This window comes from Odocoileus virginianus, chromosome 24 (assembly GCF_023699985.2).
Source record: "Odocoileus virginianus isolate 20LAN1187 ecotype Illinois chromosome 24, Ovbor_1.2, whole genome shotgun sequence".
In the NCBI taxonomy this organism is placed as follows: domain Eukaryota; kingdom Metazoa; phylum Chordata; class Mammalia; order Artiodactyla; family Cervidae; genus Odocoileus; species Odocoileus virginianus.
The window spans coordinates 26,215,285-26,241,258 of NC_069697.1; the positions used below are offsets into that span (position 1 = coordinate 26,215,285).

The 25,974-nt window shown below is 45.5% G+C and overlaps 2 protein-coding genes across 5 annotated transcripts in view; both read left to right on the plus strand.

Annotated features, from left to right (window-relative positions):
• The first annotated feature begins 10 nt into the window (after positions 1–10).
• On the plus strand, positions 11–18,944 carry CELA1 (chymotrypsin like elastase 1). Of its 2 annotated transcripts, XM_020892968.2 has the most exons (9): positions 11–99; positions 6,261–6,402; positions 7,009–7,091; positions 8,059–8,159; positions 9,047–9,172; positions 10,346–10,482; positions 11,686–11,831; positions 17,882–18,031; positions 18,789–18,944. In XM_020892968.2, the coding sequence occupies exons 2-9, from the start codon at positions 6,363–6,365 to the stop codon at positions 18,804–18,806; spliced, it is 801 nt and encodes a 266-aa protein (XP_020748627.1). In that variant the 5' UTR covers positions 11–99; positions 6,261–6,362; the 3' UTR covers positions 18,807–18,944. The 2 variants fall into 2 exon arrangements, with proteins under 2 accessions (XP_020748627.1, XP_070310501.1); XM_070454400.1 differs by lacking the exon at positions 7,009–7,091.
• Positions 18,945–22,501: 3,557 nt separating this feature from the next.
• The window catches only part of BIN2 (bridging integrator 2), a 36,398-nt gene continuing 32,925 nt past the window's right edge, over positions 22,502–25,974 (plus strand). For 2 of the 3 annotated variants that reach the window (XM_020892969.2, XM_070454402.1), the window contains exon 1: positions 22,502–22,642. In XM_020892969.2, coding sequence (XP_020748628.2) covers positions 22,562–22,642 — 81 coding nt within the window. In that variant the 5' untranslated portion in view covers positions 22,502–22,561. The remainder of the gene's footprint in view (positions 22,643–25,974) is intronic. The other variant, XM_070454401.1, reaches the window with a different exon arrangement.

The window sequence follows — 25,974 nt, forward strand, 5'->3', positions numbered from 1 at the left end:
AGATATGAGGCTCTTCCACCTGTGGAACTCCCGCTCGAGCTGGGAAAAAAGCTTGTGAACAAGTCATACCAAAACTAGAGATTTTCAGAGCTGGACTAGGTGAGTTAGAACAGTTCTTTTCATTTAGGGAAATCAAGGAAGCCTCACAAAGAGGGTGACATTTGACCTTAGACCTCAAAGGCTGAATCTTCAGGTAGGAAGAGCTCAGTAAGGAAAGATGTCACGTGTCAGAAAAGTCGCAGAGGGATGTCGGAGCCGGGAGGCCCTCAGGGTGAGGTCGCAGTGAATGGTAGAAGCCAGAAGGTCAGGACCACACTTTGGCTTTCATGAGCCCTAGGTACTTGAGCTACCATTAAAAAATATTAAATTATATTTCTTACAACTCCATTGGTATTAGGTGAATCTATTCCGGGGTGGTTGTAGAGACTGAGACACGTCTGTGGGTCTAAGGGGTATTATGGGCCTTGGGCACTGTGCCTGCTGTGTTTACTGGGGGAGTCAGCCCTGTAGAACAATGGGTGGGGGCCCCACTGGGAAGACTTTGACTGCCATGCTAATAAGTTCGGCAAGCTCTAGGGAGCCTTAGTCCTTAACTCCAATCTTAGCCCTACTCTTGGTTGCATTAAGCATCCAGACATTTATCAGGCACTGTCTGCCGTTTATCTTGATATCCCTCACATTCTCTTAGCATCAGCCAACAGTTCTGCAGCCCAGTCTTATGATGCACGCCCAACCGAGGTGCCCTGTCATGGCACTCACTTTCCTCACCCCGACCCCACAGCAGGAGAGCCTCACCCAGGGGCAGTCAGCTAAGGATAACCCACAGGAGTGAGAGATGCAGCAGCTTTGGGGGTGAAGGGAGGACCAAGGAAGAGAAGTGCTCAAGAAGAGAGAAAGGGCACTAATGGGGGGGGAAGGGCTCAGAAACCAGCTTCATGGCCTGTCCTTAGCCCAGGCTGGCCTTGACCTGTCCCCCCATCTGTGCTGCTAAAATCCACCCCCTGACCGTTCTCAGTTCAGTTCAGTTCAGTCATGTCCGACTCTTTGCCACCCCATGGACTGCAGCACGCCAGGCCTCCCTGTCCATCACCAACTCCCAGAGTTTGCCGAAACTCATGTCCATTGAGTCAGTGATGCCATCCAACCATCTCATCCTCTGTCGGCCCCTTCTCCTGTCTTTAATCTTTCCCAGCCTCAGGATCTTTTCCAATGAGTCAGCTCTTCGCATCAGGTGGCCAAAGTATTGGAGTTTCAGTTTCAACATCAGTCCTTCCAGTGTACACCCAAGACTGATATCCTTTAGGATGGACTGGTTGGATCCCCTTGCAGTCCAAGGGATTCTCAAGAGTCTTCTCCACACCACAGTTCAAAAGCATCAATTCTTTGGTGCTCAGCTTTCTTTATAGTCCAACTCTCACATCCATACATGACTACTGGAAAAACCATAGCCTTGACTATACGGACCTTTGTTGGCAAAGTGACCATTCTTAGGGCTAAACTAAAACCTTAAATCCTGCTTAAAATCTGAATGCTGGTTAGCCATGTGCTACTGTCCCCTGGCTCCAGAAACCTTTCACCTTAGCACTGAATGGCTGGTCCCCTCTGGGGATCTATTTCCCACTTGAAGAGAATGTGTGCCATTGTCAAAAATGAATAAATGTCCTAGAATATATTTCTTAGTTTTAATTACAAAAATAAGGGATGTCCTTGGTAGTCCAGTGGTGTAAGATTCCAAGCTTCCAATGCAGGGGACATGGGTTTGATCCCTGGTCAGGGAACTAAGATCTGGCAGGTTGCCAGATGCAGCCAAAAATAATAATACTGTAGATAAGTCAAATAACAGAAAAATGTGTTTAAAAAGTGAAACTTGGGAGTTCCCTGGTGGTCTACTGGTTAGGATTCTAGGCTTTCACTACCATGGCCAGGGATCAATCCCTGGTCAGGGAGCTGAGATCTCGCAAGCCAAGGTGTATAGCCAAAAAAGTATTAAAAAAAAAAAAAAAAAAGGGAAATTGATCATCACAGTGCTCCCATACCTATTTATTTGTCTAGAAGTAATACTTTTCTATAAAAGTAGTAATTTCTAGGTATAAACCTTCTGTACCCTGTTTCTGTGACTATACATACATATATATATATATTACATATATGTGGGTAGCCATTCCTTTCCCCAGGGGCTCTTCCTAACCCAGGGATTGAACCTGGATCTCCTGCATTGCAGCCAGATTCTTTACCATCTGAGACACCAAGGAAGCCCATTATATAATACAAATATATATAAATAATATATGTATATATTTTTAAAAGGAGAAGGGGGCAGCAGAGGATGAGATGGTTAGATAGCATCACCAACTCAATGGACATGAATTTGAGCAAACTCCTGGGAGATAGTGAAGGACAAAGGAGCCTGGTATGCTGCAGTCCATGGGGTTGCAAAGAATAGGATACAACTTAGCAAAAAACAACAACAACAATTAATATATATGCACACAGAGTACCATATTGTTTGAAACTTTTTATCTTCATTTAATATACCAAGGACATTTTTCCATATCATGTCATTTAAGTCTAACTCATTCTTTTTATTTCATTTTTTTAAATATTTATTTGGCTGTGCTGGGTCTTAGTTGTAGCACACAGGGATCTTCCATCTTCCTTGCAGCATGCAGGATCTTTAGTTGTGGCATGTGGGATCTAGTTTCCCAACCAGGGATCAAGTCCAGGCCCTCTCCACTGGGAGCAGGGAGTCTTAGACACTAGACCACCGGCAAGTCCCTAACTCATTCCTTGTAAAAGCTGGATAGTATTCCTTAATATGATTACACCCAATTTATCTAACCTTCCTCTATTGATGAATACTTAGGTTTTCCCCAATTTTGTGACAAATTTTATGACAAACTACACAAAATGTGGTGACAACTGTACTAGAACCCAGGCTTCCCTGATAGGCTCAGATGGTAAAGAATCTGCCTTCAATGCAGGAGACCTGGGTTCAATCCCTGGGTTTGGAAGATCCCCTGGAGGAGGGCATGGCAACACACTCCAGTATTCTTATCTGGAGAATCCCTGTGGACAGAGGAAACTAGTGGGCTATAGTCCATAGGGTCACAAAGAGTTGGACACAACTGAGCGACTAAGTACATCACTTACTAGAACCCACATCTTATACATGTATTTGTGTGCCTGTGTTTATTTCAAAAGGACTTAGCGTTGCTCAGAACAAATGCAGTGCCTCAGAATGAAAGCCAAACCTTCCTCCACATATCACCCTCAGAGTCAGGATGAAGAGAGTCTGACCAGCGTGAGAGATGAGGCTCAGTGTGAGATTAGGCAGCGGCATTGAGGGTATTAAGTGCAATGCTTAACAGTCTAATTTTTAAGCAAATACACATTAGGCTTCCCGAAGAATACAAAGATGGATGTGATGTTGACCCTGACCTCAAAGGCTCACTTTGGAGCTTGTAACCTTCAGCAGGCTCGAGCCTCCTCTTGGACTCCTCATCCTGAGGCTAGAGCCATCTCCCTATTCTCCAGAGGAGGCAGGGAGGTGGGAGGAGAATGACAAAGGAGGCCAGGTTCCCCAGCCAGTTCAGCCCTCTTCCCCGGGTCCAGGTCTGCTTTAGGTTAGGGGGGATTGGGCTGGAGAGGCATCCCTTAGTGCAATCCCCCCTCCCCTTCCTGGCTTCAGTTCAGTTCAATCTCTCAGTCATGTCTGACTCTTTGCAACCCCATGGACTGCAACACGCCAGACTTCCCTGTCCATCACCAACTCTCGGAGCTTGCTCAAACTCATGTCCATTGAGTCAGTGATGCCATCCAACCATCTCATCCTCTGTCGTCCCCTTCTCCTCCTGCCTTCAATCTTTCCCAGCATCAGGATCTTTTCCAATGAGTTACTTCTCATCAGATGGCCAAAGTATTTGAGTTTCAGCTTCAGCATCAGTCCTTCCAATGAATATTGAGGACTGATTTCCTTTAGGATGGACTGGTTGGATCTCCTTGCAGTCCAAGGGACTCTCAAGAGTCTTCTCCCAACACCACAGTTCAAAAGCATCAGTTCTTCAGCACTCAGCTTTCTTTACAGTCCAACTCTCACATCCATACATGACTACTGGAAAAACCATAGCTTTGACTAGACAGACCTTTGTTGACAAAGTAATGTCTCTGCTTTTGAATATGTTATCTAGGTTTGTCATAGCTTTTCTTCCAAGGAGCAAGTGTGTTTTAATTTCATGGCTGCAGTGATTTTGGAGGCCCCCCAAAATAGTCTCTCACTGTTTCCATTGTTTCGCCATCTATCTGCCATAAAGTGATGGGACTGGATGCCATGATCTTAGTTTACTGAATGTTCAGCTTTAAGCCAACTTCTTCACTCTCCTTTTTCACTTTCATCAAGAGGCTCTTTAGTTCTTCAATTTCTGCCATAAGGGTGGTGTTATCTGCATATCTGAGGTTACTGATATTTCTCCCAGCAATCTTGATTCCAGCTTGTGCTTCATCCAGCCCGGTATTTTGCATGATATATTCTGCATATAAGTTAAATAAGCAGGGTGACAATATACAGCCTTGATGTACTCCTTTCCCGATTTGGAACCAGTCTGCTGTTCCATGTCCGGTTCTAACTGTTGCTTCCTGACCTGCATACAGATTTCTTGGGAGGCAGGTAAGGTGGTCTGGTATTCCCATCTCTTGAAGAATTTTCCGGTTTGTTGTGATCCACACAGTCAAAGGCTTGGCATAGTCAATAAAGCAGAGGTAGATGTTTTTCTGGAACTCTCTTGCTTTTTCGATGATCCAACAGATGTTGGCAATTTGATCTCTGGTTCCTCTGCCTTTTCTAAATCCAGCTTGAACATCTGGAAGTTCACAGTTCATGTACTATTGAAGCCTGGCTTGGAGAATTATGAGCATTACTTTGCTAGTGTGTGAGATGAGTGCAGTTGTGCGGTAGTTTGAGCATTCTTTGGCATTGCTGTTCTTTGGGATTGAAATGAAAACTGACCTTTTCCAGTCCTATGGCCACTGCTGAGTTTTCCAAATTTGCTGGCATATTGAGTGCAGCACTTTCACAACATCACCTTTTAGAGTTTGAAATAGCTCAACTGGAATTCCATCACCTCCACTAGCTTTGTTCCTACTGATGCTTCCTAAGGCCCACCTGACTTCACATTCCAGGATGTCTGGCTCTAGGTGAGTGATCACACCATTGTGGCTTCCTCTGTGCCACATCATTGTGGCACCATTCCTGGCTTCTTGCTGCCTAAATCACAGCTCCACCCACAATGCTCACTCAGGGACTTCCCAATCCAGAGTTTGCCACCCACCACCAGGCACTCTACACCTCCCTCCTTCTTCCTCTCCTGACTCTGATGGGCAGAGCCTCTCATGTCCCGCAGGACACACCTGCTCCGTTTCGGAGCACTCCTCTGCCCTCCACCCTCATAGCCAGAAGACTAGCTTCCTATCCTGAAGTCTCTCTCTTCTCACCCACCCCATACTCTCCTTCTTTGAGAGCTCTTTCATCTGCTCTCCATATGAGTCTCCCCTAACCTGCTTCCTAATACCATCCTCCATCAGAAGTCTCTCCACTGAACTTCCCTGGTGGTCCAGTGGTTAAGACACCTTGCTCCACTGGAGCAGGCACAGATTCCATCCCTGGTTGAGGAAGTTCCACATGCCAAGGGGCAGCCAAAGAGAAAAATAAATGCATAAAGTAAACTACACCCAATGGAAACTAAATACCACTAGCAATTTGATAGCATCACCACTACAATCACACCTTTAAAAAAATAATAATAATAAATAAACATTCGGAAATTGACATCGTTCTTAAAAAATTAATAATTCTCTCCACTGCATCTACTCTGCTTTTGTCTCCCTGCATTTATGCCTCTGTCTGCGTCCTGGGGGAATGACCCATCTCCCTGTGGGCAGGGAGATGCTGCTGTCTCGTCCTTCTTTCTGCTGACCCTCCTTCCACCTCCCGGTGCACAGAGTGGGTCTCTGCACTCACGGGGCCCCTGCAGGCAGTCAGGCAGTGGCAGCTTAGGAGGGGAGCACCCCAAAGGAAAAGCCAGTCCTGTCTCTCCATCTTATTTCTGGTAAAGAGTTTGTTGGATGCTTTTCAACTGAAAGCAGATGATTAATTCAGCCCTGGCCTTGTTCTGTCTTTGATCACAGATAAATTAGTTTACCTGAAAAGAAACCTTTTCATTTATGTTTCCATGTCACCTGTGATTTCCCCTGCCTTTCACCCACAGCCCTGCCAGCTGGCAGGAAGAAGGTCAGCAAAGCTGCTGATAAGAGGAGTATAAAGAGGGCTTGGCTCATGGCAAGGGGGCAGTGGTCTACTCGCTGGCAACATGCTGCGCTTGCTGGTGTTCGCTTCCCTCGTCCTTTATGGTAAGTGGGTCATCCGGCCGGAGATCTGTAGGGAGGGAGATAGAGCAGGAGGGTCCGAAAGCTTTCACTGAGCCCAGGTCTTATCCTGGGGCAGGCAGGAGACTCTGCCTGTGTGTCTAGCAAAAACTTTACTCTCCTGGAGCTCGTGATAGAAAAGGTCAGGAACCCCTGGCTGACAGGTTCCTGAAGCAGAGGGGAGCCTCTTCCAGGCCCCAGGCTTCCCCATCATCCCCGATGACAGGAAGACATCCTCAGCAGGTGCCTCGTGGCGTGTGTACTGCTGTCCCTGCTCCCTGGGGAATCCAGCTAATGCTCTGTGTGCGGGCAGGTGGGGGTGAGGTGAGGGGTAGAGGCCCTGAGCAAGGCTGAGACCACTGGGTCCTGTCTGCTGTGTGAAACGGGTCAGAGTTCTGGGGACACGTAGGGGAAGCAGAAGGCACTTGGACTTCCCTGCTTTCAAAAGGGACCCAGAGAACTCACAGCTGGGCCCCTCATTTGCTAGGGAGGAACTGTGAGTTTGCAGACAAAGCACAACTGCCATCCACCCTCCCACCCTGAGCTGACCCCATGCTTAGTCAGCACTCACTCTTCTTCTGCTCCACAAAGGACACAGCACCCAGGACTTTCCAGAAACCAATGCCAGGGTAGTTGGAGGGACTGCGGTCTCGAAGAATTCTTGGCCCTCTCAGGTGGGTGTTCCTTCACAGCCCCAGACTGCCAATGAAATTAAAGTTGCTTGTGCCCAGATATATATTGTTACGTATATTTGTGTATATCCTTATCAACAGGAAGTTCTCCAACTGCTTGGATTCTAAATGTTGACAAACGGGACCAGGCTTAGGAGTTTTTCTCTAAATGCAAAAACACCAACCACACTCACTTTCCCAGGCACACACCCAAACACAAACCTCATGTATACTCCCAGCAATACCACTTTGACCACACTAGCAAGACTGTATGCCAGGCTCACACAGATGCAACGCACCTTCACACACACACACACACACACACACACTCACACAGCCCTATCCATGCAGTGTGTGTCACACGTTTGGACACACCCTGCCCCCAAATAGAGCACCTTGTTCATGTGGCTATTTAAAGAGTTTCCACTTTCAAAATAAGGCAGCTAGGCTTTGATGTAAGAAATTCTAATTGTGTAAAACTGGCAAATTGACTGGTGAATAGCCATACTTTGAGAGGAATCACTACAACTAATTCTGAATTAAACCCAATTTACAAAAGTTTGCGCCTCCATTTTCAGGAGTAGTTATTGTGTGATGAGAGCCACTGAAGGAAGAGGCGTGAACTGAAGAAAATGAACGCTCCAGTGGTGTTTCTAAGCATCTGCTGAATGAAGGGCCAGGGTGTAACTTGAAAACACTGGAGGGGAGTTCTGGGGACCTCAGCTTGTGAATTAGGTGATAGAGCAATTCCATGGCTACATTTCCTTCCCAAGAGGCAATGGAGGTAGAAGGACCTGGGTTCTTGGCCCTTTGCAACAACCTAGTGTAATGATGCCAAATGCACTGTATGTTTAGCCCAGATAGTTGGCGGGTGTTTTGAGGGACGGCAGGAATTTAAGGAGACCTTGGTTTGGGACAAAGTTTTTTTAAAAACACCAGCCTATCCCTCTTTTCTTCTCTCCCCATCTAGATTTCGCTCCAGTACAAGTCTGGAAGTTCTTGGTATCACACCTGTGGAGGCACCCTCATCAAACAGAACTGGGTGATGACAGCTGCTCACTGTGTGGATAGGTGAGAAAAACAAACCAGCTTTTCTGAGACCCTGGGAGGGGAAGAATCTGGTCCTTCTAGAGGACTACGTATCCTGGACCGCTCAGGACAAGACTTAAGAAGGTGTTTGGGGGCCTGCAGGGAGGTAGTACAAAGATGAAAAGTACAAACTATGTACTTTTCAAAGCCTGGCATCAGACAAGTTCACATTCAAATCCAGTCCCACCCTTCTTCTAGCTATGTGAACTTGGACGGCTTACTTAGCTCCCTAAGCTCTCACTCTCTTATCTCTAAAATGGGATAATAATACCTACTTTGTAGGATTATTGTGAGGATTAAGTAGATAAATATTTAAGTACCTAGTCAATGCCTGACCGGTAACTGTTTTTTCATATTTATCTTGAGCAATGGTTCTTAAATTTGAGCATGTATCAGAATCACCTGCAGGGCACAGATTGCTGGGCCCCACCCAGTAGAGTTTCTGATAGAGAACTCCAGGCTGAGTCCTGATAATCGGCGTTTCTAGCAAGTTCCCAGGTTCTACTGATGCTGCCCGTCCAGGGACCATGTTTTAAGAACTCTTGGTCTAGAAGTTTATATACTTCTCAACATCCCTCTGTGGTCTGAGAGACATTCTTTCATTTATGCCCACCACACTTCTCCCAAGTTATGAGATATTCAGCCTCTGATGTTTAACTTAGTATATTGTGGAAATGAAGTTGATGGTAGTTTTTGTCACTTCCACAAGTTAGCAAATTGGGGATAAGAGGGCTGGTTACTTTTTCAGCTGCCAGGGTCTTCCATATTCCCTCTGCTTGGGCCGGAAAAGATGAGTTCCTGTCCTAACCCAACTTTGCTCTGAGAGGAGAAAGAGAAGGATCTCTCAGGGGTTCCCTCTCTCCCTTCAGCCAAATGACCTTCCGTGTGGTGCTGGGAGACCACAACCTGAGCCAGAACGATGGCACTGAGCAGTACATAAGCGTGCAGAAGATCGTGGTGCACCCGTCCTGGAACAGCAATAACGTGGCTGCAGGGTAGGGCAAGGTGGGGCTGGCCTGGGGCTGGGAGGTGGAGGGCTAGCTGCCCAGCCACAGGGTCTGGGCTTCCTTCATATTCATCCAGGAGGACTTTGAGAATTAAGATGTTGGGGAATTCCCCAATGGCTCAAGTGGTAAAGAATCTGCCTGCAATACAGGAGACACAGGAGACCTGGGTTCCATACCTGGGTCAGCAAGATCCCCTGGAAGAGGAAATGGTAACCCACTCCAGTATTCTTGCCTGAAAAATTCCATGGACAGAGGAGTCTGACGGGCTACAATTCATGGGGTTGCAAAGAGTCAGACACGAGTGAGCACACACTAGGGCTTGAGAACATTTGAAGGTCTTTGGGATTTGTTTGATCTGGACTGGTCTGCATCATTGGATCCCCTGAAGCTCCTTCTCTGCAGAGTTTAATGTTCCTGTTTCTGTTGTTATTTATTATTCATTTTATGGCACAGACTCCATTAGCAAAGGGCTTTCCTTGTAGCTCAGTTGGTTAAAAACTCCGCCTGCAATGTAGGAGACCTGGGTTCCATCCCTGGGTCAGGAAGATCCCCTGGAGGAGGAAATGGCAACCCACTCCAGTATTCTTGCCTGGAGAATCCCATGGACAGAGGAGCCTGACAGGCTACAGTTCATGGGGTCGTGAGAGTCAGACACGACTTAGCCACACTATACCACCACCATTAGCAAAAACAGATTTCCTAAAATGAATCTTACAGTAAGAAAACTTCTGCAAGACTGATCTGTAAACTTCTGGAAAAGAAGTAGTTAAAAGGGTGGCCAGTCTATAGAGTGTGGGAGTGGGGATGGGCTCCAGTAACTGGGGTATACCTGCAGAGCATTTATGTCTTTCTCATTTGAGAACTCTTCTCAGCTACCAAGATCACAACCCTCCACTCCTTTCTAAGCTTCACTGCCTGGGGCTGCAAATCAGACCTAGCGACCATGCCAAGACCTCACCAGCAGGGGCTGCTATTACACATAGAATATCCTAGACTCCAAATGCGCAATTCCTCAAGTTTGAAGCTTGTTGAGTCCCCTCCTTCTTCGAAGTCACTGGTTTCCGATCCTGTGGGGATACAAGGCTTAGGGAGGGCCTGTCCCTATGCTGAGCTGAAGGCACTTCCGGTCGCGCGAGCGAGCAGTCTCCTTTCCACCCGCAGTTACGACATCGCCGTGCTGCGCCTGGCCCAGAGCGCTACCCTCAACAGCTATGTCCAGCTGGGTGTTCTGCCACAGTCGGGAACCATCCTGGCTAACAACACGCCCTGCTACATCACAGGCTGGGGCAGGACTAAGAGTAAGTCGCCTGCACGGGCACCATCCATCCCCCATATGGATACTGATTAGGTAGCTGAGCTTCTGCAGCCCTTGTTTTGCGGTCCTAAGTGTTCAGAGCTGGAGGCCAGGAACCAGAAGAACCACCAGAGATAAAATAACTGGTGTGTGAAATCAGCCTAAGAACAAGCCATGGAACAGTCAATTCAGAGATTCACAGACTCTTAGCAACAAAAAAAATAAGGCCTTACCTCAGAGAGTATTTTTTACTAGCCTCTCATTTTACATATGAGGAAACTGAGCCCCAAAGAAAGTAAAGACCTTCTTCAAAATCGCATGACTAGTTAGTGACTAGTTAGTACCTGGTTAGCTGGGGCCAGAACACAGGTATCTTGGCTCCCACTTTGGTGGTCACTGCGGCATCATGCTACCTCCATAGACAAATCACCAGGCTGTGGGTTGGAGTGAATGAGCCAGGGGAGGTTGCAGGTCCAATGAAGTCAAGGCAGAAGAGGCCTCGGCCCTCTTCTGGTCAACCATGGGAGGATTACTGGAAGGGAAGGTCACTGGATGACATGGAAAGGTGGGAGAGGCTACGAGCAGAGATGGTTAGCAAGGGTAGAGACAGCAGGCCTGGTGCAGAAGGCTGAGAACCACTGGGCAGGATCTGAGCTCTGCAGGAGAGGCGAGGTCTTGCTGTGAGCAGCAGGCTACTGGGAACACTTGGGGCTGAGACAGACATGCTTCTAATCCAGCTCTGCTCTCGGTTCACTTAATGTCATTGTGGTTCAATTTCTTGATCTGTATATAACATGAAAGGGTTGTTGTAAGTATCCAAAAAAAAAAAAAAAATCAGATAAAGGAAAACTGCACTAAGTTCTTAAGAAATGGAAAGAAGGCAGCCAGATCCAGTTCTACTCCATGGGTTTATGGTGTAAGGAAGAGGCAGGGCAGATAGGTAAGTTATTAACAAATAAGACCATTCTAGTTACTTAACTAAAGTAGTCATGAGTTAGTGGTTTGGAATCTGGGAATACTAGTCAAGGAAGGTGCCTGTACCTTTCATCTAAAGAGAAAAACAAGAGGACAATCTATGACATGGCAGAGAAAAGGAGCTTACCCTGACTTCAGCTTTCATCAGAACTTGGGGAAGCTTGGCCAGGTGTGGGAGGTTTTCCCTGCACAGCATCGGGAGCTGACCTCTCAAGTTATGTGTGATGTTCAGCTAATGGGCAGCTGGCCCAGACCCTGCAGCAGGCTTACCTCCCCTCCGTGGACTACGCCACCTGCTCCAGCTCCTCCTACTGGGGCTCCACCGTGAAGAACACCATGGTGTGCGCTGGAGGAGACGGAGTTCGTGCTGGATGCCAGGTGAACACAGGCTCAGAGTGTCAGAAGTCTCACCCCAGCTCCCTCTCTTCTCTGCCTCTCGCCCCCTACCTTTTCCCCACCTTCTATTCCTCACCTACTCCCACCCTTATATACAGACTCAACTTTCTAGTCTAGTGTCTGGATGAGAATTATTCTGTGCTGGTAAGTCTGTATTCAAGGAATTTCAAAGTTGAAAGGAACCTTAAAATTCATCTTGCCTGATGCCCCCACCTCAAAAGTTTTGTGTGTGGCCTAACATTTGTGTTAATATATGTGAGTGTTCTTTAGAAGTTATTTGAGCCTCAGATGTGTAATGGCTGCAGTAGGGCTAGGCCTGGAGTGGTGGTTGTAACTGTGTATAAGGTAGCTTCCCTCCCATCAACCCCAATTTTTCTTTCTTTCTTTTTTTTTTAAATATTCTGTTTATTTATTTGACTGAGCCAGATCTTAGTTGTAACACGTGAGACCTTCTGTCTGGGATATTTAGTTGGGGCATGTGAACTCCCAGTTGCAATATGTGGGACCTAGTTCCCTGACCAGGGATCAAACCCAGGCCCCCTACATTGGGAGTGCAGAGTCTTAGCCACTGGACCACCAGGGAAGTCCCGACCCTAATTTTTCTTATAGCTCCTCTACCACCCTTTTGACCCAGTAGTACTGACAGCAATATATATACAGGTGAATACAGTAGGGGAAAGTACTCTTAAATAGCTTTATAATAGTATATATATATATATAAACTATTATAAAATTATGTATATGTATAAATCATCCTCTATTTACACAAGATCAATTAGCAGGATCAATTACCACCTTATAGATTTGGTAATGCAGTCCAATAAAATTTCTTGATTATCTGCTAAATGCTAGGCACTGTGTTTGATTCATCTTTGTATCAAAAATACAAAAGATACAAAGATAAATATAAAACACAGTCTAGTGGAGGAATGGAAGGAGCAGACATAGGACAGAATATCTACAACGTGGCTAAGTGTTATAATAAAGACTTGCCTAAGGTGATACAAGAATCCAAAACACAGGTACTCCCTTCTCTACCTGCTGGTGTCAGAAAAGACCTGCCTTCCCTGAGAAGCTAGTGTTTGTAGTGAGTCACGAAGGTTAAACAGAAAGTCAAGCAAGAAAAAAGAGGAAAAAATATTCAGAGAGAGAGAACATGAAGAACGACATGGGCTAAGAACCTAGAACACACAGAGAATTATAAGGCATTCCCTACAACTAGAGCAGCGGGCTACAGTCCATGGAGTTGCAAAGAATCAGACACGACTGAATGACAAAGCACAGCACAGCACAGCAAGATCCCAGAGGAGAAGGAAGAGATGAACCAAGAACACAGGTGGAGCTGGCTTTGAACAGAAGAGGGACACAGAAACATGCGTGGACATGAAAGGATGTACAGGCTGAGTAGCTGAAAGTTGGTGGGTGTTCTGTAATTGCTTCTACTTACTCATGAACTAGGAGTCAAATTAAATGCAGAAAATGAAGGGGTAAAAGGGTTGTACCGATTTGGATTAATTAAGATGAATGGAGAAAGAGTGACCTCCATGATGTTGCTGATAAGCTGAGGTTAGAGACCATGCAATAATCATATGGGTAAATGATTCACTCCATTCAAAGATCTAGTTGTAGGGAATGGATTAGTTCAGGGCTGGGTTTTCATGCATTATTGAAACATAAAGACAGTATTGCAGATCAAATGCAACCTCTAAGCTAGGTGGAGGAGGAAGAGAAGCCAGAAGGAGACTGGTAGGCTGGCTGAAATAGTAGAATCAAAAATTAAAGGTTGTTTTTTTGGTTAGCACTTAGTACTGTGAAAGTAAAGTGACCAACTCATCCCAGTTTTCCCAGGACTTCCCCAGGGTCAGCTGAAAAAAACCTAAAACTACACAACCTAAAAGTTAAGAGTTTTGTTTTATTCGATGAACTTACTGAGGACTATAGCCTGGAAGACACCCTCTCAGACAGCTCAGAGGAACAGTTTCAAAGAGGTAAGAGAGGAGCCAGGGGATGTTAGAATTTTTGCTGGGAAAAAAAAAAACAGAGTCAGCCATCAAAGATTACTGCTAATAACAAAAAACAGACATCTCAAGTGAATGGTTTCAAGTGCTTTTCTCTGTATGGGAAGATGCAAGAGTCTGGGCTCACAGAAATCAGCCTTTGATATTCATTGTAACTATCTAGGGCAGTATCATTTTTCTCCATCCTGAAATCCCTTCAGGATGTGGAGAGCGGCTTCAGGGGCAGGTGGCTTGATAGTGGGCAACATTCACTATTTGCCAGAATAGCAAGCAACATTTTTTTGTCCACATCTAAAAGTCCTGTATCCTTGGAACCCTACTTGCAAGTTAGGGCAAAAAAAAAAAAAACAGTGATGCGGGACTTCCCTGGTGGTTTAGTGGCTAAGACTCAGCACTCTGAATACAGGGAGCTCTGGGTTCGATCCTTGGTCAGAGAACCTTCCTGAGTTTAATTCACTTTCCCCTGCTCTCTCTCAAAGTCTTGAACTCTGAAAAACTAGAGTACTTTCCTTCTGGCTAACACTGCAAATCAGATATTCTCTGAGGCCATTGTGTCTCCACGGTCTCTTCCCACTGGAATTTCCCAAATATTGTGTCTTGGTTTGGGGGCTTTCAGATTTCTGTGTCCCCAGCCAGTCTCCTCAGAGGGGATTCATTAAACACCTCTCACCTCAATCCACCCACTCCCACTGAGCTGTCTCCCAGCTCTTCCTTCTGCCCTAAAATCCTCAGCCATATCCTCCTTCACTACAGAGCTTTTGTTTCTTTTCAGGTCAATTAGCATAAGACAGTAATACGGTACACAGTTCAATTACCTTCCATTCCTGTAGTTTAGAAATACTCTCAAATCCCTATTAGAATTTAAGTGGAAGATATTTAAACTGTTTTGTATTGAGTACAATAACCTAAAGGAATATATATCTTTCTTTTTATAAAAAGAATGACCATCTTCTTTTCCCAAATATAGTTAGGGTGGGGTAGAGCTACTTCCTTTAAAAAAAAAGTTAGCCCCAATTTGAACTTTTGGTCTCTTTCCCTAGTTCTTCTTTTTTTAAGCTTTAATTTTCATTGAATGATTACTTTGTTTAAGGTGGCAAATAAAACTCTGAGGCTTGATAGTGGGAAAGAACAGTCATTGTGTTTCTTCTACCACCTCACCACCTTGAGTTCTCCCTCCCTAGAGGGGACTACTTTTAATTCTTGAGTTGATTTCTTTTATGTCTACCTCCAGCTCTCTAAAAGCATGTACTTATATTGCTACTTAATTTTTCACTTCAGGCATTATGCAAGATATGGAACTTCTCTTCCTTTACACATTTATACTTGCCCCTCAAGCATGAATTTTTCTGATCCCCACCCCAACCTCCCTAAATAATTTCTGTTAAACTAACGTTTAGTGTTTAATTGTCTTTTAAAATTTGCATAATATATACTCATGGCAAATAGATGGGGAAAAAATGGAAACTGGCAGATTTTATTTTCTTGTGCTTAAAAATCACTGCAGATGATGACTGCAGCCATGAAATCAAAAGACACTTGCTTCTTGGAAGAAAAGCTATGACAAACCTAGACAGCATATTAAGAAGCAGAGGCATTATTTTGCTGACAGAGGTCCATATAGTCAAAGCCATGGCTTTTTCCATAGTCATGTGCAGATGTGAAAGTTGGACAATAAGGAAAGCTGAGTGCCGAAGAAATGATGCTTTCGAACTGTGGTCCTGGAGAAGACTTGAGAGTCCCTTGGACAGCAAGGAGATCAAACCAGTCAGTCCTAAAGGAGATCAACCCTGAATATTCATTGGAAGAACTGACGCTGAAGCTGAAACTCCCATACTTTGGCCACCTAATGAGAAGAGCAGACTTGATGGAAAAGACCCTGATGCTGGGAAAGATTGAGGGCAGAAGGAGAAGGAGATGACAGAGGATGAGATGGTTGGATGGCATCACCAACTCAGTTGACATGAGTTTGAGCAAACTCTGGGAGATAGTGAAGGACAGGGAAGTCTGACATGCTGCAGTTCATGGGGTCACAAAGAGTTGGACAAGACTTATTGACTGAACAACAACCAAGCACATACTCAACTCATCACCAGTTCAGCCTTAAACTCTCCAGTAATTTATAACTGACTTATTTTATCTTCTCTTGACCCTAGTGTTCTTTGTCTTGGTATGGGTCTATTTGCATTCATTTTGAGGGATACTTAGCGAGTTTTTTCATCCTGGAAACTCCAGACCTTTGGTTCTGAAAATGTTTATTTATTGATGATTTCCTCCCCTCCATTTTCGTTTTTTGTTTCTAGAATTCCTGTTACTCACAATCCACCTCCTAAACTGGTTCTATTTTCTTATTTTCTCTCTATATAGTTTGTCTACTTTATCTCCTAGCCTAATATTTCATTTATACTATCACATTCATATTTCCAAAGGCTTTTTGTTTTCTGAATGCTCTAATAGTTTGCTCTTCTTATATCATGGATATAATACTAATATAGTTTTATTGTTTATAGTCTTCTCCCTGCATAATCTTGGTTGTCTTCATTTTTGGTTTCTTTCTCTTTATTTTGATCTTTATTTTTTTTAAAAAAATTTTATTGGATATAGGTAATTTACAATGTCGTGTGAGTAGAATCAGTTATACATATGCATATATTCACTTTTTTTTTTCATTCTTTTCCCACATGGGCCATTACAGAATATTGAGTAGAAGTTCCCTGTGCTGTACAGTAGGTTCTTATTAGTTACCTATTTTATATATAGTACTGTATATACATCAATCCCCATCTCCCTATTTTTCCCTCCCTGCCCATTTCTCTCTCCCCTGATAATCATAAGTTTGTTTTCTATATCTGTGACTCTACTTCTGTTTTAGATTCCACATGTAAGTGATATCATATTATATTTCTCTTTCTGTGTCTGACTTACTTCACTCAAGATCTTTATTTTTATATTGAGGTTTTCTTCCCTGGTGACTCAGATGGTAAAGAGTCTGCCTGCAATGCAGGAGACCCAGGTTTGATGCCTGGGTCAAGAAGATCCCCTGGAGAAGGAAATGGCAACCCACTCCAGTATTCTTGCCTGGAGAATCTCATGAACAGAGGAGCCTGGAGGGCTACAGTCCATGGGGTCGCAAAGAGTCAGACACGACTGAGCAACTAACACTTTCCTCAGATGTTTGGTCATCCTTGACCATCTGCTCTTATTTCAGAGTAGGACAGTGGCAAGCTGACAGGTACCTCTGAGCCATAGGTGGGGTTCATCTATAGGGAACTGCTTTGTCAGGTGATCTGGCTAGGCCGTTTCGTTGGAGGGCTTCTAATGATAGTACCTCAAAGTCTTCCCTCTTGTGCCCGTCAGATTCTTCAAAGAAATAGCTTCCAATTTTATGTCTGGAATCACAGAACTGACATCTGGGAACTGAGTAAGGAAAAGAGTATCAAGGTCATAATCTGTAAACTCAGATTCTTTCGATTCTAAGCCCAAGCTCGTAACCACTACCCAATACATTACTTTCTCTTCTCTTTACCTCAGTTTAGTTTAACATGTTTTGACTACCTACCCTGTTATCTAAATACTGTCTAATTAGACCCATTGGTCTGAATGCTGAGGGTAGATAAATCATTAGAATACCCTATTTCCCCCACCGTAGGTTCAATTTAAGTCAGTAACAGCTATTAAGCTTAAGACATTCAAAGTTCTATGCTAGCATTGTAGAGTGGAAAATATCAGCGAGATGTAGTTCCTATCTCAAGAAGCTCACAGATAAGCGTGGGAGTTAGAAACAAATTATGAAACCAAAACACAAGGCAGAACATGACAAACGTGCTGCAAAAGAAAGGAAGAAGTACTATAATTGTTTAGAAAGTGGGGATGCGAAGGAAGTAGAGATTTCAATTGGAGCTTTTATTCAGTACAGGATTTATAAACAGAGATGTGGGTGGGTAGGGTGTAAGCAGAAACAAAGGCCCAAAGATCCAAAGATCTGGAGTTTTAGGACTCTGCTTCTCTTCCCCACAGGGTGATTCTGGGGGCCCCCTTCACTGCTTGGTGAATGGCCAGTATGCTGTCCATGGTGTGACCAGCTTTGTATCCAGCCTGGGCTGTAATGTCGCCAAGAAGCCCACAGTCTTCACCCGGGTCTCTGCTTACATTTCTTGGATAAATAATGTGAGTCCTCTCAAATGATGGGATGAAATAGTCACCTGGAGATTCACGCATTGACTGGGGTAGGGAGCAAAAGTTGGGCAGGAGAAGCCATCATCTTCCTCATCACTTCAAATATTTATTTACCCCTTTCCCTTCCCCTCTAGTGAACTTTCCCCTGATAGTGTTGCCATTCTGAGATCCTCTTCACATACCTACTAAGCAGGCTTCATCATATTGTTTACTACTTAAGAGTAAGGTGGTGGCAATAGCAGACCTGAACCAGGTGCCTATCAGGGCTGTCCAAGTCAAGGCCAAGGAGAAAATGGCTTCAGAAAGGCCTGCACACTCCAGGCAACGGAGGAGGCACTAACATTCTCCCCTACCAGTTCTTTCTAAGGGCATCATGAGAATTTGCTCTACCCTTTGGCAAGAGGTTTCACCACCTTAAACAATGCTTGAGGGCTAGTGAGAATGTACCTATGCTGACCTGGTGGTAGAGCCTCACACCATCCCACCTGTGCCCTCTAGCCTTCAAACACGTTCTGCAGTCTTGCGGTATGAACCTTGACTTAAAACCAGTTCAAGGTCTGCCACTGAGTTCTGAGTATGTGCCTATAGCGCTGAATTGTCCTAGCCCAGTTAAGAACTGCTTCCTGCCTCCCACCCTCACAGCTCCCCATAAACCCAGTACAGGGCCATACTCAACTAGGAGCCCTGAAGAAAAAAAAAAGGAGGTGAGCAGAAGTTGCTGACTGGATATAACCGTTTTTTCCTTCAGGCCATTGCCAGCAACTGAACATCTTCCTGAGTCCAGCAGCCTTCCCAAGATGATTCTGGGATTGACAGCAGAACTTGAGGCCATCAAGGAAAAAACCATTCTAAGACACTATTGTGCCAGATGCGGAAAAGCAAATAAAATCAAATATACATATCACCCTGTGTCTTTTTATTTGTAATTAAGTCTTCTGAGGAAAGGCAGTTATAGGGCCTGAGTTGGATTTCACCAGATTTCTGGGATGGTTCTTCCATTTGCTGCCATATCTGTCAGTTCACAAACTAAGCCAAGTGAAAGTGGCCTTACATTATCCTTTTTGGATTATGTTAGGATCTACCCATCTGTTAATCTGTCTGTCTGCCCCTCTTCCCACACATATTTGCTATATTCAGAGGCACAGAGGGCTTTAAAAATGTTCCAGAATAACAAAATGTGCCCTGACTCTCCCAGGTAGATTGGGGGCTCATCCTTCTTTTGGTTCTCCCTTCAGTGCCTAGAACAGTGCTCACCCCAAAGTTCTGAGTCATGCAACTGTGGGATACATTAGAGATAGGAGTATAAGATTAGGTGGCAGGTGAGATGCCAGCAGACAGTGAAAGTGACAAATGAGAAAGGAGATAGAAAAGAATTGAGAAAACGAGAAAAGAAGATGCGGAACAAAGAAAGGAAAGGATTGAGGGGGAAATAATATGGGGCCTCAAGCTAAGTATGAGTCAGCACTTCAAGGTTGGACTAAAATAGGCAACTGGATCTGGAGTTCTATAAAAAACAGAACTGGGAAGCTGATGAATCTTCCCTATCCTGGCCAGGGCTCAGTCTGTTAAGAGTGGCCTATGATAAAGCAAAGAGGGAACTGAAAGGAGAAAGCTAAGGGGATGACAAACAGTTTTTCATAGCAACTGCTGAGGATCAGACAAGAGGGATCTGGAGAGTTAATATTACATTAGAAGAAACTGTCTAAGACTGGTCTCACAATTTATAGGCTACTTTGTCAGCAGAGGCTTCTAGAACAGTGTGTACAGCAAAAGAAGCTGGGCAAGGGATTTCCCTGGTGGTCCAGTGGCTAAGACATTGTAACCCCAATGCAGGAGGCCTGGGTTCAATCTCTGGTCAGAGAACTAGATCCCACATACCACTATTAAGAGTTCACACAAAAAAGAAAAAAAAAAAAAAGAGTCCACAGTAACTAAAGGATCCTGCATGCCACAACTAAGACCTTGTGCAGCCAGATAAATCAACTACTTAAATAATTTTTTTTTTTAAAGAAGCTGGGCTTGACAGGACACCTGTATTCCCATCTCTGTTCTGCTACTGACAAACGGTGTATGTGCTTGTGCCAAGTCGCTTCAGTTGTGTCCGACTCTGTGCGACCCTATGCACTGTAGCCCACCAGAGGAACTGGATAACCCTGGCAAGTCACCCTTTTCTGTTACTCAAATTCCCAACCTAGTAACTTTCCAAAGATTTTTCCTGCTCTAATACTACATGATTTGGTGACTATCAATTTCAGTTCCCAAGGGATTGGCACTGAAGAGGCTTTTTTAGGAAACAGTGGCTGGGCTGCATTGCTGAAGATGCTGTGAATTCCAGAGAATGACCCAGGTATTGGCCTCCTTCTGCTATTGACACATCTGTGGTGATTACCATCTCTCTTAGTGCTCCCACAGCACCATTGTCCTCCCACTTCCCCCCACGTCTTCCCATCCAACATCAAGTCCTTCTATTTTTTCACTTTGCCACTTCTAGATCGTCCCCACAGCTAGCATTATAACAGAATAAATCCTAATGACCTATTACCCCAAATTTTTGTACCCATCTCTAAAATCATCTGATTAACAACCTATCTCCACTTCCAGACTTTAAGCATTTTTAAGTCAAGAATCACTTTTTAAAAATTCATTCTTGGCTTCCCAACACCCAGCAATGCCTGTCACATGGTTGATTCTGAGTGCAATATGGCTCTTTGGGGGAGTGATCGGAAAATGATAGCAGAGAAGGCCTTCTGATTTTGTTTCAGGCATTCAGCTTCCTTCTCCAGTCCTTAGGAAGTTTATCTTGACCTCATTTCCTCCTTTTGAGGAATTTTACTTGCAAAATCCTTGAGTAAATAGTTCCTCCAAACCTAGTGTCCTAATTTCCAGCTATCTTCTCAATCAGGTCAGGAAGCAACTTCCATTTGGAAACCTTCTACCTAGAGAAGCAACTGTTATAATCTCAGCAGTCCCATCCCGACTTACACAGTGTATTTTCTGCCTCCATCTAGTATACTATACTAATTCCTCCAGCTAGAAAAATTTGCTCCCCATGCCCAGCACAGGCTGCCATATCCAACTCTTTGGACTTTTTCTATAAGGTCCTCTCCCTTTCTAAGCATCTTCATTTCTACTTCTAGCTCAGCTGCTCCTCTCTTTCAAGTCTCCAGATTTGGAGTCCTGTCCTCTTTGCTCAACTTACCCCTCCTCCCAGTTTAGGTTTAGAGTCATGAGTGAAAAAATGTTGCCTGACATATCAGTAAACAAAGGATGTTGCAGTCATCAAGTCATCACATTACAGCCCCATCCTCCCCATGGTGAGCCCTGAGAGAGCTCAGGAGAGAGAGAGGATGCTGGCCCTCAGGCCATCAGCCTCTGCAGCCACCCCTCAGTGTTGTACCCTGAGGAGACTCAGGATGACAAAGTGCAGGATACTGGCCCCAGAGAGTTGAGGGACATATCCAAGGAATGATTTCAGTGAGCCCAGACTCTTGCATCTTCCCCTAAATAGAAAAGTGCCAAATTCCTTGAGATACCTGGTTTTAATTAACTATAATCTTTTGATGATTACCTACTGGCTCTTCCCTTACCTCTTCTGAGCAGTTTCTCAGAGCTGAGAGGCTGTGTCCCAGGCTTAAGTCCTTAGTTTTGTCTGCTAAATAAAACGTAATTCTCAACTTTTAGATTGTGCCTTTTCTTTTTTTTTTCCCCCAGTTGACAGAGCCAACCTCTCCAGTAGAGGGCTTCATCTTTAAAAACTGCACCCTGAAGCAGAAAGTCCATTTTACTTGGTCATCCAGTTGTTTAGTCACTAAGTCCTGCCTCTGTTTCTCCACGAACTGTATCCCACCAGGCTCCTCCATCCATGGGATTTCCCAGGCAAGAATACTGGAGTACGTTGCTCCTGCACACCTATCCATAAACACCCCATTCAACACTCTCACTGAGTGGAAATCACAAAATTTTCTTCCCGCCTGTTCCCGTTATTTTCCCCTGCTGATCGTTACAGCTGGTTAGCTCTCAGGGAACACTGAGTCTTGGCCCAGATTTGAAAACTCTTCGCGGCTGGTGTTCCTCTACCTCATGGGTAGAGGGTTTGAAGCTGGCCTGGAGGAAGCGCCGCCTGAAGGCAGGCCTGCGTCTCCAGCCTCCTGGGAACAGACCCAACCCCAGCCTGAGCCCGACAAGTGTCCGCGGGCCCCTCGCCCATGCCCTGGGCCATGTCCGGGGCCCGAACCGCCGTGGGCCTCCAGGGAGGGCGCCACGGAGCGGCCAGCTGGGCCTCCCGTGGGCTAGGCCGCCGCCCTGGGCCTGTGTGGCGCAGGTCTCTGGCTGCGTCCGGCCCGGCCCGGGGCCTTAGGCGGTCCAGGGTGCTTCCCAGGTGGCAACGGGGCGGGGTGAGCTGCTCGAGGCCCGCCTGGCCGGATGCGAGGCATGACGGGAACCGCACTTCCTTCTCTGGGGGCCTGGAGAAAACCACAGGGCGCCGGGCCAGGGCAGGCCGCCCCCGGGGGAGCCGGCAGGATGGCTGAGGGCCGGGCGGGCGGCGCTGCCGGCCTCTTCGCCAAGCAGGTGCAGAAGAAGTTCAGCAGGGCCCAGGAGAAGGTAGGCAGCTGGGAGCCCAGGCCGAGGCCCAACGCGGCCGGTGCTGGGGGTGGGAGACCTAGGCTGGACACCGAGGCTGACCTCAGGAAAGGCGAGCAGGGGTTCCCATGAAAACAGGCAGATTGGAGAGAAGGCAGAGAGCCTCGCCCAGTCTCGGACAGGGATGGGGGAAGCTGAGAGACAGTTCCCACCGTCTGTCTCTCTTGGAACCTAAACAACGCCCAAGCTGACCCAGAAAAGGGAAAAGAAAGGAACTAAGCGTTGGTGACGGCTCTGTAGCAGATTTTGTTCTCGCCACCCAGCGAGAGTGGTATTTTTCACAGATGATGAAACTGGAGGTTCAAAGAGGGTCATTTCCCACATAAGACAGCACTCACCAGCTGGGCTGGCAGCGAGTACCACCCATTAGCTGAGACCTGGAATCTAGGAGGGCTAGAGTAATTCTGACAGATTCTCTCCATGCCTGACCCAGCCTGGCCGCAGGCTATTGTTTTAGCTGATGTAAGCAGAAACTCTTATCTGCTTCCTGTGCCTCCGTTTGGTATTGGCGACTACTTGGTTCAGGGTGGCCAAGGAGCACCTCTTTTTGCACTGTGTCCTGAATTAGCTTTGGGTGGTCCTGCTCCATGGGGCTTCCCTGGTGGCTCAGATGGTAAGGAATCCCCCTGCTATGCGGGAGACCTGGGTTGAATCCCTGGGTTGGGAAGATCCCCTGGAGGGAGGACATGGCAACCCACTCCAATATTCTTGCCTGGAAAATCCCCATGGACAGAGGAGCCTGGAGGGCTGCAGTCCATGGGGTGGCAAAGAGTCGGACAGGACCGAGAGTGAGTGACTAAGCATAGCACGGCTCCATCGAGGTAGACTGTCTGTCTATCTGTACTTTGCCCACTTAACTGGATGGTGTGACCATTTCTCCACACATTTCACTGGCATTTTTGTTTCTATGTGTCCAGAGTATTTTCTTTACTTCTAATCTGAATCCCTGCTCTCCACCCATCAACACCCTGGTAGGTAAGATGGTAAAGAGAAATGAATAGGCTAGAAGGAGAATGGGAGGGAGAGAGATAATCAGGACCTGAGTGAGAATCTTGGTTTTCTAAGACTTCATGGTCTTAGAAGCATTTGAATGAACACCATATGCTTTGTATCATCTTCTAAAAGCAGAGCACTGGCTTGGGTGCTGGGAAGGATTAAAGGCAACCAGCTCTCCAAAGTGGGATTATTAATGGAGAATTGATGGAATATAGATTTAGTCTTTAAGAGGCTCACAATGTAAGGGTAGGGGGAATATGTGTGTGTGTGTGTGTGTGTGTGTGTGTGTTTCCCCTGTCTTTGTCTGAGGAACCTGGGTCATGTGAAAGAGCAGAGGAAAAGGGAAAGATTTTTGTGTGGCTAGATTTTGTTACTTCACCTTAACCTAACTTCACCTTGATCATGGTTTTGATCTCTCCAAAGGTTACAAAGCCTATGGAAAGGTCTGGTTAGAAGTCATTGTGGAGGAAAAGGAGGTACTAGAGAAGAGAAGGCTGGTTACTCTATGGGTTGGAAAAACAAAAAGAAATCGCCAAAGGCCAAAAATGTGTGGACAATAGTTACGTTTTACCTCACTCTCTCACCTTCTATCATCATCCAACCTATCAACACTATGCATGCATGCGTGCTAAGCTACTTTAGTCATGTCTTTGCAACCCTATGGACGTAATCTGCCAGACTCCTCTGTCTGGGATTCTCCAGGCAAGAATACTGGAGTGGGTTGCCATGCCCTCCTCCAGCAGGTCCTCCTGACCCAGGGATCGAACTCGCATCTCTTACATCTCCTGCATTGGCAGGTGGGTTCTTTACCACTAGTGCCACCTAGGAAGCCCCATCACTATGCCCTTGCTTTAAGATTTTTCTCTCTCTCTCTTTTTTAAAAGCATGAACTTGAAGCCTCAGGTAAATAACAGCTCTGCTCTAGGCTTCAGATTCTGCATCTGTAAAATGCAGTTGATGTTCAGTGATTTGGAGACTCAATTTGGTAAGGACACTGAAGTGAGAAGGGGAGAGGGCTCCTTGAACCTCAGAGTCAAATACTTCCCAACTATCCAGATACACCCTGTGCTTCTTAGTCTGAGCCCCTAGAAGGCAGAGAGAGGAACAAACTTGAATCTGCCCTGAGAAAGTCCCAGGCTGTTGCAGAAAACACGGAGATACTCTGAACGCAGACTTAGACACAAAGGCAAGCAGACACTGAACTTCAGTACAGCTTGTACCCTAGAGGCAGTGGGTGTTGTCTGGATAGGATGAAAATGGCCTGGGTTAGGAGAAAGAGTTCAGCTCAGCCTGTCAGTTTTTGAGTCTTGGGAAGTTATTGAAGGCAAAATAAAGACGGAGAAATTTACAGTCGAAAGAAAGGATTCCCTGGGACACTGCAATTTTACAATACGTGGTTGACTGTAATATGTAACAACTAATGTGTCAAATATCAAGTGCCTGCTATAGACAAAGCACAGGAATATAAGAAGGACATGATCTCTCCCTTTATGGAGCCCACATTCTCGTGATATGATCTCACTTCATCTTTTCAACGCTTTAAGCTTTGTGTTAGTATCCCAAATTTAGAAATGAGGAAATAAGGCTCAAAAGAGATCGGCAAGTGGCAAAATTATCACTAAAACTCAGGTGTCCTGCCTTAGGATCCCAATCTCAGGCTGCTCTCAATAAGGTTCCTGAAAAACCACTCTAACATCTGTGTCTCCCCACTTCCTGCTGTACCAGCCCACTTCCTGCTGATCTTCTTGCAGGAGTAAAGCTGGGAGTGAAGGTCTGGTGACTGTTAAACCAGTGGAGATGAAGCATCGTCTTGTTTTATTTCCCAGTTCCTTCTCAGATTCAAGATGAGTCTGGCTTTGTTGTGTTTTTACAGTATGCTACATCTTCACATTTCACACGAATGCTTTCACCATCTGTTTGTGATTTCTCTGTGGCAAGCCTCTCAGATCTCCCCCCAAGAAAAGGCACTCACTGTTTACCACTCCTCTGTTGGTCTTTTTCTCTGTTAACTTTCAATCAACTTGTGAGGGTTCAGTCAGCAATATTTACAGAAAAATCCCTTTGTCCACGATATGGGCTGGATAACTTATCTCTGGAACTTAGAGATGGGTTGAATAAGAGGCATTCTTGCCTGCTAGAAGCTTACAATCTAGGTTTGTTTTGTTCTGTTTTAAGTAAAATAAGTGACCTGAGAGAAATCCATGGGAATTCAGAAGACTTGAGAACAGAGCCGGGGTTTGTAGTGAAGGCTGAATTTGAGATAGGAATTATGTCTGATTAATAGTTCCTCAGGCAAG